General features: G+C 39.3%; 1 protein-coding gene across 1 annotated transcript in view; it reads right to left on the bottom strand.

The window, feature by feature from the left end:
• Positions 1–15,629, bottom strand: part of slc43a1.L (solute carrier family 43 member 1 L homeolog) — a gene marked incomplete at its 5' end in the record, with an annotated part of 502,690 nt that overhangs the window by 211,067 nt on the left and 275,994 nt on the right. The window contains 1 exon segment of the mRNA NM_001094328.2: positions 6,929–7,078. Coding sequence (NP_001087797.1) covers positions 6,929–7,078 — 150 coding nt within the window.

Raw genomic sequence — 15,629 nt, 5'->3', positions numbered from 1 at the left:
AGGAATACAAACATGCAGTAAATATTGCTTTTGATAAAGTTGGTGAAAAATCTGATCAACTATGTCAAAACAATATTTCCAAATTTAAAGAGCACAAACAAATTTATCCATGGAATGAATTGGATCAAGCACCTAGTTTCCCAGCAGCCCCTGTTGTCACTACCACTGTATTAAACACTGACAATTCAGGTGAGGTACAGCTCATATCAAAGCAATTAAAGCCTCAGGAGATGGATGTTATTGTTAGAGAGATTGGGCAGGTACCACAATATGACAAATAGATTCATGAAATGGTTCTGTGAATTATAAAGGGTTAGAGAGACAAATAACTTGAATACAGACGATATAGATAGAATCGTACAAAGAGTTGTTGGAAATGGTTTGTGGGTTAGGATTGTACAGAACTGTGGACAGCAGCGTAGGACAAGGGATGTTTTTAAAGAAATGCTGAGAGCGTTGTATGGCATTACGTTAAATGTGTCCTTGTCTGGTAAAATTAAACAGATGAAACAGGAATGTCCATATGAACTATGTGATAGGATAGCCACAGTGATGGATCAATTGATGACTGGTAATCCAGGATTTGAACATGGTGGCTTACTCCATAGAGTGATGTTGTTGGAGGCTTTAGAAGAGGATTTCAGGGAAGGTATATTGTCTGTAACACCTGACCCTACTGATTTAAAAGACATGCTATTCAGGGCAGATAATTTGTGGAGGAAAAGGAGTAGAAAAGAAAGTTTTGCAGTTGATTCGCTAGAATTTTTAGGGTAGAAGGACAACAAAAGAGAGAGTATGTTGGTTTAAGAGGGCCTCAGAGAGGAAAGGTGTCATACAACGCAGAAAGAAAGAGGGAGATATGAACAGGAGAAGAAAGATAGGGCTCCTAGACAATCCTGGATACCCTTTTCCCAACTGAAAAGAGAGCATGACAAGCTTAAAATTGAATATGATACCATAAGGGCTGAGAGAGATCTTTTGAAACTAAATGTTTCTGTGCTAGAGGCAGAATTGTCCAAATTAAGGTGTGTTTCTCTTAAAACTTCTGGTGTTACAGACCAAGGGGGAGGTATTCAACACAGAGTTATAAACCTGTGAATACCAATGTAGAACACTTAACTTAGTTACTTGCACTTAACTTTGTTGTTTTATATGGAATACATGGAGTAATATGTTTTTCAAAGTTATATCTTTCAGGAAAAGGTCTTCCAGCAGAAGGATCAATGTACCTGAATCTTTGGTCATTACTTTTATTTCCTATTTTTCTTACCACAATAAAGTAGGACTGGAGATAATCGAATCATGCTGAACTGTTTTTAAAATCTTCTTAATGGTTTCCTAACAGTAAATTGATGGATGGGAGTGGCAAAATCACAGGTTTATCCTGCAAAAAAATATGCTCAAGGAACCAAAGCTTTCAAGTGGGGGAGTAAATACATTAACATAATAATTAAGGAAAGGTGTTGGAGCTGGACACCACAGAACAAACTTTTGAATGGATACAGTAGTGCAGTAGACTGGATACTGTTGTGATTTCAATATATGTTCTACAGAATTCCTCTGAGCTTAAGTTTTTCCCCAAATAAAACAGGTTATGATTGTGATTAAGGACTAAAGATGTGTGAACGTTATCTGATGTCGAGTGTCTCAATCCTATGTGAAAAGATAGGAAGTAAATTGAAAGAACTCATTAACATACCAAAAGGACATTGTTTGCAAAGTTACTAAAAACACTTAAGACTGTTGCTTATAAAACATTTACATTACTGTTATTACATGTTTTTCTTTCTGTATACTGTACATGTTTTGTTTTTTTTAAAAAAAATATCCCAGAGAGTTGCCCAGAGATAGTACAAATATATTGATTAATTATGTGTATCTGCCTAGGGATGCTAAACAAGGTCTCACATTTAGCATATGGTCAATAGAGGGTATTGGGAGCTAAATGAATAGACATGGGTGGATTTAGAAAAAATATTTATACAAATATATACTCAAAATATTGATGGTATTGCTGCATATTTGCAGGTTTAAAGTACATCCATTAATATTCTGACTGAATCAGGTCAGGGTGATATTGCGTCCAAAGCTAGAGTTGGTGGCAAGGTGGGATGTGAAAGGAACAGGAATACAGACTGAAGGATGACAAAGAGAGACAGCTCCATCTAACGGCAAATGGATAGTGATGGGCGAAACGGCGCCGGCGTCTCGTTTTTGACGCCGGCGCCCGTTTTTTCGACGCCGGCGCCCGTTTTTGACGCCGGCACCCGTTTTTGGGGAAAAAAAATTTTCGGCGAATTTTCGCGGGCGTTTCGCGAATTTATTCGCTGGACGCGAATCGCGCAAATTCGCCGCAAATTCGCGCAAATTCGCCGCGAATTCGCGCCTGGCGAATAAATTCGCCCATCACTACAAATGGAATAAAGAGAGCCAAGGCTTTGGAGGAAAACCAGATGCAGCAAGGACATTATCTTGTCTATTGAGCAGGGAAGTGGGGGAGTGATGGAAGTGGCAAACAATCCTGCCTGGATCATAAAGTCCCCAACTCTGGAAGGAATTTGTGGACATGAACAGTTCCACAGTCTGCATAAGGACTTGCACTAATACTCTGCAAATACTGAGTATGGCTCATACAGTAAGATGGTGCATATTTCTCAATGGTGACTGAACATATCAACTGAGGAGAGAATCGACTCATTCGTCTAATTCATAACATACACCAAAACTGCCACTTGCAATAGTGTTGGATACCTTATTCATCCTAAATGAGGGAACATAAAGAGCTGGAGAAGTGATATGTAACCAGTTCTAGCCCATCCTGTCTTGTAATAAAATGCAAAAATTAGATAAGAAATAGGTGGGACACATTCCAAGAGACCATTTGGAGAGGGTCTTTTACATTTCAAAGAGGAACTGTTTGTACAGTTGTTGTTGGTAAAAGAGACATCTAAAGAAATTATCTGATTTTCCTGTTTAACTTGTCATCAGGCAATCAGAACCATTCCCCATTTGGGTCAATGGCATAGAAACAGTATAACAATGGAATTTGTTTTTGGCTAAAGAGAAAGGGAAGGAGAGCAGAAGAGAAAGGGAAGGAGAGGAGAGGAGAAAGGGAAGCAGAGGAGAAGAGGAAGGGAAGAAGAGGGAGAGAGAGAAGGAAGGAAGTATAACCTGTGGGCACATTTTGAAAGATCTCTGTATCATTTCATTTGCTGTCTCTGGGCTGGATAATCTGAATAAATCTCTGGAACCTTGGTTGCATCCTTTACCTGGCTGTGGTAAATTGTGACTCTACATTTCATAACACTATACGGATACTTGGATATATCTATAAAAACACAACACTGACCAATCTATAACATACTAAAAGTAAATTTAAAGGTGAACCACCCCTTTAAGTCAGTCATCCTGTGAACCCTATAGCCATGTTGACAATCCTTAGAGTTAGAAATCACGTCATGCTCCAAAATATAGCCATCATAGAATCACCCCACCATAATTTAGCCATTCTTTCAGCTCCCCCAAGTTATCAATTCTGCTAGCTCTCCTGACCTTGAATGTTGCCAGCACTCCTGAAGTTGGATTGTGTCAGTGCTCCAGTGAGAGATGTCAGTGCAGCATAGATGTTTCCCCACACTTTTGCGCGATGTGTCCAGGCCTGAATTTACAAATGGGGCGCCCCTAGGCCGTCTCCGTTCATCGCCCCTGTATGCATCCCCCTCTCTGTCTTCCCCTCCCGTATCGTCCTCCCCTCTCCTTCCCCTCAGTGTTGTCCTCCCCTCCCACGTCATTCTCCCCGTCTCCTTGCGTCTGCACGTATATGCGCATGCCCATATTCAAGATGTGTGCATGCGCATATACATGCAGGCGCAAGGAGATGTGGAGGACTACGCAGAGATGACACAGAAGCGAAACAATTTACTTGAATGCGGCTGAGCGGCATGCCGCCCCTGAATTTCTGTCGCCCTAGGCCTGGGTCTTGCCACAAAAACGGGCCTGGGTGTGTCAGGCAGGGCCGGAATTAGGGGTAGGCAGAAGAGGCACGTGCCTAAGACGCAAAGGCAGAGGGGCACCAGCCACAGTTTAGACCCTTGTGTCCCTAGGCTGTGGCTGCAGTTCCTTCTGAATGCAGAGTGTGCACTCTTCCATGCATGTGCACTTGTGCTTCCTCTCTTTTGCACATGCACGAATGATGGGGTTGACGTAGTCGGCCGGGTTGCCTAGGGCACTCGGTCGACTTGGCCCTGCACTGGTATCAGGCTCAAGTTTTGATGTCAGCACTTGGATTGTTTCAGCACTTGGATCATGTTAGTGCTCCAGTGCCAGCGCCGTAGAGATGAGTACCGTTTCTGTGCGAGAGATGCTGTCAGCAATGCGATAATGTCAGCCTCTACCCTTTGCGAGTTTGTAATGTCAGCACTCCTGATACTTAGATTTTTCCTCTGCTAGGTGCACTGCTGCAATGATTATTTCAAACAGTTTGGCCGGCACCATTTCTTCAAGTTATCATAAACTAAGCGGCTCTTCTATTACCTGCCCAAATGAATTTGGTTCCTACAGATGGAGCGCTGTAGCGCTAGATAAGCTGCAGCATGTGAGAGATCTAAAGTTGTCCCACCGTGTTTATTGCAGTTACCTACATGTAGTTCCAGCTGTGGCCTTGCCAAGCGCAAGGTATTGCTATAGCTACTGGTTTATGTCATTCACAGGTAAGAAAGATAGTGCCATGTCACAATCTCAATCTAAGCTGAAGAAAGGGGGATCTTCATGTGTTAAGAAAGAAGATCTGCAGATTTTATGGGGCAGATTTACTAAGCTCGAGTGAATAGTTTGAATCAAAAAATAGTAATTTTTTGGGTACTTTCGACCATCGAATTGGTCAAAAAAGTAAAAATCGTTCGACCATTCGATAATCGAAGTACTGTCTCTTTAAAAACTTCGACTTCATACTTCGCCAAATTAAAGCTACCGAAGTCCAATGTTAGCCTATTAGGACCTTCCCCAGCACTTTTCTAAGTTTTTTTTGGTTGAATAAAAATCGTTCAAATCATTAGATATGATCAACTGAGGGAAAACAATCAAAAGTAAGTCCCAATGCCTCCTCCATCCACCCGTCATCTTATTTTTCCTGATACACTAATTTTTTTTTTAACACTGTGCATGAAGTACATCACAGATAAAGGCAGCTCTTGAAAAATCATGTTATATTAAAGCAAATAAGAAATTAAAAGACACAGTGGCAACATCAATTTATCAAAGTAGCTCTAGTGATTTCATGACATTTAGCCCCACCAAAAAAGTCAGTTCCCAAATAATCCATAATTTGATGGTGCCACTATATCTTTTCATTCCTCAACTGCGTAATGTGTCATAAAATGAAAATGTCAAATTTCAAAACCAATTAGAGAAATGAATAAAATTAATGGCAGAAAAGGAAATTGAACTCTTTACCAGTGATGGGCGAATTTGTCCTGTTTTGATTCGATAAAAAACTTGTGAATTTCCAGCGAAATTCGTGAAATGGTGAAAGACGACTATTCACAATTGAGATGCACAAAAATAGCCCCTGATATGAACAAGGAGACGATAGTAGAGAAAACATTATATAATGTAGTCTTCAATGCAGAGAGTTATAGTTCTGTGGAAAACAACAGTCCAAGTGCTTCCACAACAGAATTTGTGTTCACATCACTACTTATTGCTGTGAACACATTCTTTTGTAGAGGTATTTGAACTAACACAGAACTATAACTCTCTGAACCTTTATGAAGTACACTTATACTTTCAATACAATTTAAACAGATATATATATATATATATATATATATTTTATTTGTCCTCAATTATCAATTATTACTTCACTATATAGTTTTCTTTTCTATCTCCACTTTGCTGGTTGTTAGTTCAGTGGCTATAAAGACTTTATCCCCCCACCCTACACACAAATCTTCTGCTCTCTCCCTGCTTGACTCCCCTCCCAGAAAGGCAATTCGAAAGACTTTTGGCAGTGAAGTAACTTCAAAAGCTTCCTTATCAGTTCCCTTACTGACCTGCACATAACTTCTGCTCTCCCCCATGCCCCAGAAAAACACGGCAAAAGCAAAATCAGGAGCTCGGTACCTTCCTGCACTATGTCCTGCTGCACATGCTCTTGTGTTTATGTGCACAGGCTTGCACGTATTGGATGTGCAGGGGTAGGATTTGATGAAGGAGAGAGCAGGGGTTACACGAGCAGCAGTTAACCAGAGAAGGTACCTTTTAAACTTTACTACGGCTGGCTTTCCACATTCTAGAGGGAAGGGGCTGTTGAAGGAAAGAGCAGGAGATTTGTATGCTTCACTCTCATGCAACAAGGAACGGACAAGGAAGGTGAAGTGCCTTTGTGGCAGGGAAATGTTAGAAATGCCTGAGGATTGACAGCGCTTACAGCAAATCAGAGTTAGAGCAGACCTGTCAATCAATTTATTTTACTCCGACGCAGAGCTGGCCTGAGGCTGGGTAGGAGAGAAGCAGCTGTAGCAAGAGCAGTATAATAATTGAAATATCTTAACTACCTAAAATTTGTAATACATTATATTTAGAGAATTTAATAACTTTATGCAATTAATCATTTTAACAACTTTTATTTTCTCCTTTAACGATTGCTATTTGTCTGCGGATACCAGTGAATCATACAAAAAATTAAGTTGAAGATGAAGTGTGCTTTTGTTTAAGTTTAAGTTAAATTGTAGTCATCCTTTGAATCAAACACTACCCTGAATCTTCAGCTGTTGGCAATATAAACATTGATTTACAACATATCTGAGCAATGTGAATGTTGCAATTCATGGAAACTGAATTAATTCGTAATGTAATAGTTTTTACAAGTAAACGCTTATAAACCTTTAAGTAAACTGTTATAAACCTTAAATTCAAAAATGGTGCTTACCATTCTCTTGATGTCCGATAACCAAGTATTCTATCATCTTGTTCATTGACGCCATAAAGAAGATGATGCGCAGCTGTGTCATCATCATAGTAATAAGTGAGAATAAGAATATTGGTGAGCATGCACTATGCATGAAGCTAGGGCTCGTTCCTGTAGAAAATAGAAAAAAGCCAGAGTGGAATTTTAAATGCAGAATAAAATATACATTTTATTCCAAACACAATCTGAATCTTAGAAAACTGCATGTCATTTGAATAACTCAGGCCCACATTAATAAATGGGCAAATGTTGTGTTTGCCCTGGGCCAAATAGGATTGAATTTGAATGAATAAACACCCCTTGTTTCCATTGACTAAATATGTTCTACTATATTACCTTAATATTTTATTTTTCTTCCTTTAACATATTTAAAAAAAAAAAAAAAACTATGGCCCCTACTTGAGAACACATCACCTTCAGGTCAGGTAGAGTTAAAACATTCTTAATACTAGAAACTGCACACCCAAGGCACAATATGGATGGATCCAATGAAAAGTTTCTTTAAACTTCTTTATTACTTCTTTTTAATTAAAAAGTTCAATTTAAGGAGTCAGTATCTCTTCAGAAATGTGCTCTTCTTGGCACCACAAACATATACGCTGTACTTGTAAAAGGTTTGCAGGCACATTATTAATACAAAAAATCATAACAATAACAAAGATACCAAAGAGAACACTGATTTTGAATGTAACATTGAATGTTCCCTTTAGTCAGGTTATGTATTTTCTACTGTTTCTAAAAGAGATATGTGCGTATTAAGTTGGGTTTGGGCAGAACTGCCACAAGCTCAATGGAGTGAGAGTCCATCAATTATATTTTTGTCCTAGGCCAACCACCCAGAGCAAAGTTATAACCATATAAATGTACAAAGGTTCTAAAAAGATTACTGATTTTCAAAAGGAAAATTGAATATTCCATTTAGACAGTGCTACGCAATATGTTTGCGCTATATAAATACATTTTAATAATAAATAATTTAGTCAGGTTATAGATTTTCTAGTGTTTCTAAAAGATATATGTGAATATTAAAGGGATCCTGTCATCGGAAAACATGTTTTTTTTCAAAACACATCAGTTATTAGTGCTACTCCAGCAGAACTCTGCACCGAAATCCATTTCTCAAAAGAGCAAACAGATTTTTTTATATTCAATTTTGTAATCTGACATGGGGCTAGACATTTTGTCAATTTCCCAGCTGCCCCTGGTCATGTGACTTGTGCCTGCACTTTAGGAGAGAAATGCTTTCTGGCAGGCTGCAGTTTTTCCTTCTCAATGTAACTGAATGCGTCTCAGTGGGACATGGGTTTTTACTATTGAGTGTTGTTCTTAGATCTACCAGGGAGCTGTTATCTTGTGTTAGGGAGCTGTTATCTGGTTACCTTCCACTTGTTCTTTTGTTTGGCTGCTGGGGGGGGAAAGGGAGGGGGTGATATCACTCCAACTTGCTGTACAGCAGTGATTGAAATTTATCAGAGCACAAGTCACATGACTTGGGGCAGCTGGGAAATTGACAATATGTCTAGCCCCATGTCAGATTTCAAAATTGAATATAAAAAAAATCTGTTTGCTCTTTTGAGAAATGGATTTCAGTGCAGAATTCTGCTGGGGCAGCACTATTAACTGATTCATTTTGAAAAAAATGTTTTTTCCCATGACAGTATCCTTTAAGTTGGCTTTGGGTCTAATTGAAGGGCAATATTGTGTGTGTGTTTTTTTTCTCTGGGAAGATACGGTATCAGCCTTTCAGGTATTCATAGTGGATTGTAAAAGATGAAGGGTAGCCATGAAAAAGCAGGGAGTAATTCATGCACAGACAGCAAGGGCATGTGGCAAACCACCAGCAGGTCTTATTTGAGCTTGGGTGGTCTGCACAGTGATGCAGTCGGGGTCCAGAAGCTGCCGGGCACCTTGTGTTGGATATTTTTGTACCTACAGTATTAATGCAAAAGAACCTTTTTAGACCCCCACTGCCATGTTCACTATTCAAATTTATTTGTATGTCTGTCAAGGATAAGATGGGTTTTCTCGTCCCACAAATTGGGAAGGCCGTTCAACAAGACATATTCTGGGGTTGGGACACACAGAACTGTAGCTGTCTTTTCTTAGGACACATAACCTACTACTAAAAATAGTAGGGATGCACCAAATCCACTATTTCGGATTCAGCCGAAACCCTGAATCCTTCATGAAAGATTCGGCTGAATACCGAACCGAATCCTAATTTGCATATGCAAATTAGGGGTGGGTGTAACAACTTACCCTGGTGGTCTAGTGAGAGGAGTAGCCTCCTCGGCAGGGACGACCGACATGCTGCCGCTCCTCTGGTAATGTTTGTTAAGGCGCGCATGGCATGCTAATTCCTGGTTTATTGGCACATGCGCGCTGGCGTGATGACGTCAGTGGCGCAAAATTCAAAAGTATTTAAAGCCACAAAACATATTTTGCCTTGCCAGTTATAGGATCTTGTTCCTGAGTTTCCTGGTGCCTCTATGCTGTTTAGCTTTTGTAATCTGATTCTCTGATGTGACCCCTGCCTGCTACTGATGATCCTGACCCTTGCCTGATTATCGACTCCGCTGTTTCTATACCCCTTTCTGATTGATCTTCTGGTTTGACTCTTGCCTTCCTGACTCCGTTTGTACTCTGCCTGCCCCGACCCGGCCTGATCTGACTATGCCTCCTGTCTATGCCTTGTACCGTGACTGTCTGCCCAAAAGACTTTGCTTTACAGTCGTGCCCCTTTGCTCATTCAGAACCCCTGGCTTGGCGCCTCTCTTATTAAGACCTGGTGGCATCCAATTAACCGAGAGCTCCTCCCGAGGTGAAAGGCGGCTGTTAAAGGCGGAAGCAAGAGCCGAGAACAGGGTGCTTAGAATTGGTTCTGAATTTAGGGTGCTGACTGTGACAGTGGGAAGAGGAAAATGTGACAAAAAGTCAAGCGATTTCCCTCCCCACCCCTAATTTGCATATGGAAATAGGATTTGGATTCGGTTCTGCCAGGCAGAAGGATTCGTCCAAATCCAAATCCTGTTGAAAAAGGCTGAATCCTGGCCGAGTCCCTAACCGTATCCTGGATTCGGTGCATCCCTTAAAAATAGTCAAGCCAAGGGAAGGTCTACTCTAAAACCTTGCAGGGCATGAGCACATAACCCAAACAAAGCTCTTTATGAATATAGAGAGAGGTGGGATGATAGAACCATTTTCAGAGCTTCTAATCCAGGAATGGATGATATAATCACCACTTGGGGTTGGTGTCCAGTAAGCACCAATCTTTGGTGGAAAAAAACTTTGGCCCAGTTGTTGAAGACAATTAGTGTGGATATGTATCAACAGTTGTTTTATCTACAAGTGTACAACGCTTAATAAAGGCATTAGTGACAGCCATACTGAGGAGTTTTTCTCAGACATCAAAAAGGAATTTGTTCTACACAAAATTCGTGGATGTCTCAAAAGGGGTTAGAAAACCACATACTTAGTCTAATTTGAAAACCCTCTCAGTGTAATGTGTACTTTGGTGGAACTGTTGTGTTGTGTTCAATTGAGCCAAAGCTCCTTCTGTAGTAGAACTTCAAACAATCCTACACATTACATTAAGAGGGTTGCTGATTTGGCTAAACAAGTGTCAGAACGAAGGCACTATATATATGCATTCAGATTAATTTCTGACTCTTTAGCTATGCTGTATACTTTGATTAGTACAGCAAAGCTTCTGTATGGACCCATAGGTTTAATATGCCCTCATGGCTTTAATTTCTCTACAGTTACTCATTTTCCTCATTGCTGGGCAAAAGCCCAAGAGAAGTGAATGATTATGACACCCAAAGTCATGGGACAACTTTATTTAATCAAGTAAAATTAAAGTAAATAAATTAATAAAGTTCTGTTACATAGTGCAATCATTTACGAAATCCTTCACGAAACCTACGCTCTGCTTCTGATCTTCGCCTCACTTCTCCTCTGATCACTTCTGCCCATTCTCGTCTACAAGACTTCTCTCGGGCTTTTGCTTTTCTCTGGAACTCTCTGCTACAAGCTGTCAGACTTTCTCCTTCTTTCCAAACTTTCAAGCGCTCCTTAAAGACCCATCTGTTTAAAGAGGCTTATTCGATGTACCTTAATTAATCATTGCTGTATCAAAAATGACAAAGTGTTTATATAATTCTAATGTCTCAATTGTACCCTAACCTTTTAGTTTGAAACTCTAATCTCTAGGTCCTTCTAACCCTATTGTACTCTGTAATCCTTGTTTGTTATCCACCATTTATTCCGTTTGCTATAACTGCAGTAAAGCACTGCGTATCTTGACAGCGCTATAAATAAATGATGATGATGATGATTTACAATTCATTAAGTGAAATCAAAGTGCATTCAGTAAATAAAGTGCCTTGTCAAAAATTGATATGAAATGTCTCTTAAAGGGATCCTGTCAACGTGGTTTTTTTTTTTTCAAAAAGCATCAGTTAATAGTGCTACTCCAGCAGAATTCTGCAGTGAATCCATTTCTCAAAAGAGCAAACAAATTTTTTTATATTCAATTTTGAAATCTGACATGGGGCTAGACATTTTGTCAATTTCCCAGCTGTCCCAGGTCATGTGACTTGTGCCTGCACTTTAGGAGAGAAATGCTTTCTGGCAGTGGGACATGGGTTTTTACTATTGAGTGCTGTTCTTAGATCTACCAGGCAGCTGTTATCTTGTGTTAGGGAGCTGTTATCTGGTTACCTTCCCATTGTTCTTTTGTTTGGCTGCTGGGGGAGAAAAGGGAGGGGGTGATATCACTCCAACTTGCAGTACAGCAGTAAAGAGTGATTGAAATTTATCAGAGCACAAGTCACATGACTTGGGGCAGCTGGGAAATTGACAATATGTCTAGCCCAATATCAGATTTCAAAATTGAATATAAAAAAATCTGATTGCTCTTTTGAGAAATGGATTTATGTGCAGAATTCTGCTGGAGTAGCACTATTAACTCATTCATTTTGAAAAAAATTTTTTTCCCATGACAGTATCCCTTTAAGTGATTCTCACTCTTGATATGCCAACTGATATGTTATTTAAAACCCTATAGCACATTGAATCTAATCAGCCCAAATCGGCATCTAATTATCCAAATGGATGCAGTTTAGGTCATAGCACCAACTCAACCATTCTATTGTATTCTACATTCTATTTGCCATAGAATTGGTACATTTTTTTGGAACCAATAGGCGAAGACACAATGATGTATAGGTTGCTAGACTTCGCTGTCATCTTTGCCTTTGACAAAGCCCTTGCGGATGAAACACGCAAACACTTTGCAATATTTATAATCCAATCGACAAAAGTTACAGGAAGGGAATTTAAAAAGCAGGTGATAAGCGGTTAATAAGGGATACGAGTAATATGAATTTGTCTTAGACAGTTAATACTGTAAATTTTTGACAAGGCACTTTATTCACTGAATGCACTTTGATTTCACATACTGAACTGTATATGATTGCCCTGTCTCATATAACGTTATTAATGAATTTACATTAATTTGCAAAATGTGTGTATATGAATTACACTAAGATATTCGTTTCCCTAATTAAATAAAGTTGTCCGATAATGTCAAAATCATTCACTTCTCCCCCAGTTTTACACATATGCACTTTGTTATGAATTGTGTAAAATAAATAACTCCTCTTACAGCTCTCTTCTCATGAACAAGAAAAAATGTTTCTATTTCTAACATGGTGCCAGCTGTGCTGTATCTACTAACACCTGTGACTGTTCTTGGCATTTATTCGACTACATCATGTGTTGTATTTCTTTTTTAAAAGGTACAGTATCTTTTATTGAATTTAACTGTTAAACAGGTAGGCAAACGTTACAAAAAAAGGGTTGGCAGACAAACTTCTACAGTGTACTGCAAGTAGAGCATCAAGGGGTTATCGCTATTGCAGGGGATGAAGTTCAGGGTTCTCACACTTTATCAATCTTATGCAGTACACCTTTGGATACAGTATGTCAGTTTACAAAGTTCTAACTGTGAATTTATCAGTTTGATCCAATGTTGTATTGTGGACAGTGATGAGTATACCCAGTACATTTATATAGTCTTTTCCATAGAACAATAGGAATCACATAAATTCCCTGGTGCTATTGAGAGGCGCTGTAGAGTGTACTAGTCCCAGTAGACAGATACATCAAGAATATGTGGTAAATACAGTTCATCAGTCATACATTTTGTGATTTGTGACCAGAATATCTGGATTTAGTGGCATTCCCGGAGTAGGTGAGTAAAAGTTCTTATTACTGCATTGCACCTTAAACAGTTGGACAAAGCAAGTTTCCCCATGTGGTACAGTTTTAGTGGTGTAAGAAGTTTAGTGTAGGATTTTAAAGTGTATGAGCATGTCTCTAACATTGATCAATGGTCTTTACATAGTATCAGCTATTTTGTCCCAACCATCATAATCTAGTGCTGGGACTTTGGGGAAGTGGGTCATACTGGTTGCGCATAAGGATCATATAGTTTCTCAGTAGAGGGATTTAGGAGAACATTTTCAAGTGTGGAGTTCTGTATACACTGGGGATTATTTTAGAATCGATTGGAGAAGACGTGCCCGGGCTATATTTGTTGGTACCTCCTACTCCCCTATTTGTGCTTTTGTGGCAAAGGTCCCATTGTGAAGTAGGTTTTTGAGCCTTCTTACTTCTGCCACTGGAGTGGGGATTTAGTAGGTCTTTTGCTTGGTCCCATGCTTTCTTTGTCATGGCTAGTACTGAAATTAGAGATTTTATGGGGCCTGTATAATGCATTTTTAAGAGCTTTCATTGAGTCAAAGTATAAGGCTTCCAATAGAGTAGCAGGGTTTTCAGTATCAAAATGTATCCAGGCATGGGCATGGCAAAGTTGTGCTGCCAAGTAATAGGTATAGCAGTTAGGGCCACTTGTGTGGGGGTTTTCATGCTCCCAAATAAAGGGGAATATAATTTGTTTATACACTGGACTAGGGATTTGGGGATGTCTATCGCTGCATTGCACAATACATGTGTGATTTTAGAAAAGTATATAATTTTATTGATTTTCAATGAAATATAGCAGTTTATACCAGTGAGCTAGTACTAAAGCTAATTCCTGTAGAATTGGCAGAAGGTTGTGGGTGATAAACATCATAGGGTCTTTAGATATAATGATGCCTAGGTATTTTAATGTATCTACAATCTGCAATGGGCAGTGTGCTGATAGTAAAGCAGGGTTGTGGTTATCTACTAGAAGTATTTTGAGACTTACAATTTATAAGAAGGCCAGAGGCCAAATTCATTTATGATTTGAAAAGCAGAGTTCAGTGATGCCTTGCCATCTCCCAGATAGAGAAGGGTGTCATCTGCGTATAATAATATTCTTTGTTCAATGGTTTTATATTTAAGGCCTGTGATTTGTGGGGATGTTCTGATCAGTATAGCCAGTGCTTCTATTGCTAGGGAGAACAGTAGTGGGAACAGGAGGCATGCTGGTCAGGTGCCCTTATACATTGGGACTGATTCGGAGTATAAACTGTTGACTTTAATTTGGGCTTTAGGAGCTTTGTACAACAGCTGGATCCATTTTAGTAGTTTAGGGCCAAATGTCATTGTTTGCATCACTCCCCATAGATGCTCCCATTCCATAAAGTCAAATGCTTTTGCGGTGTCTAGTGACACCACCAGCCTTGACCCAGGGTGCAGGATTTGAAGGTTTACATATAGTCTGTGTAGGTTTATATCTTAGACCGCATGAAACCTGACTGGTCCATATCGATCAAAGTTCAAAGGACCTTAGTTAACCGATTTTATCTTAATACTAAAAGAGGGGTAACGAAATGTAGAGCTTCATGACTGATAGAAAAGTGTTGCTAGGCATCTATAGTAACACTAATCTACATAGACATGCACATTTGTGGTCTAAACTAAGAATTAGTAAACATAACGCGATGATCAGGAAGCAGTCTATGTATTGCGTAAAAACTTTGCAGTTTTAATTAAGCCGAATGAGCTAAAAAAATTTGGCACATTTGCCAAATTGAAGCATTAAGGACCATTGTATTTGTGGGCAGCAACGTAATAACCATAACTGCTGGATAGCGGAGAAACTTTTCTGCCTCTAGAAAAGAGGCAATATATTTATTTTTAAACCCTTAAGAAGTCTTCAGTGAGGAAACGCGTTGGTATTGGGACTTGAATCTTTGGAAAGCACATTGATGGAAATCAAATCTTCCAATTGTGTTGTTATACGCTATTGATGCCTGCAAATATGGTAAGTGCATTTTATCTACAATTAATAAATTGTTTATGAAGATTTTACACAAGGGGAGTGCACCCTTCATACTATGCTATATGCACTTTATATTTTTATATTATACTCCCCCGCTAGCCGTGCAGTGCTGGCCATTTAGTTGGACATTTTGTATTGATACTTAAAGAGATTGTATATGGACCAGCAGGAGAAGAAAGACTGAAGGTTTTACAATCTAATCATTTTCTGTTTGTGACATTTTTGGCAGTGTTGAGGTGTAGTTAAACACCCTCATGTGTTCCTTCCACATAGCAAAGGCCTATCCTGGTGAAAGAGGGGCTAATGTAACCATACTCTACCGTACTAGTTGGTTTTAGTTTGTTTAAGCCAAAATAGGGTCACACTTCAATTTAGACATACATC

This window comes from Xenopus laevis, chromosome 7L (assembly GCF_017654675.1).
Source record: "Xenopus laevis strain J_2021 chromosome 7L, Xenopus_laevis_v10.1, whole genome shotgun sequence".
NCBI classification, from domain to species: domain Eukaryota; kingdom Metazoa; phylum Chordata; class Amphibia; order Anura; family Pipidae; genus Xenopus; species Xenopus laevis.
This window is presented reverse-complemented; position numbering and strand designations above follow the sequence as displayed.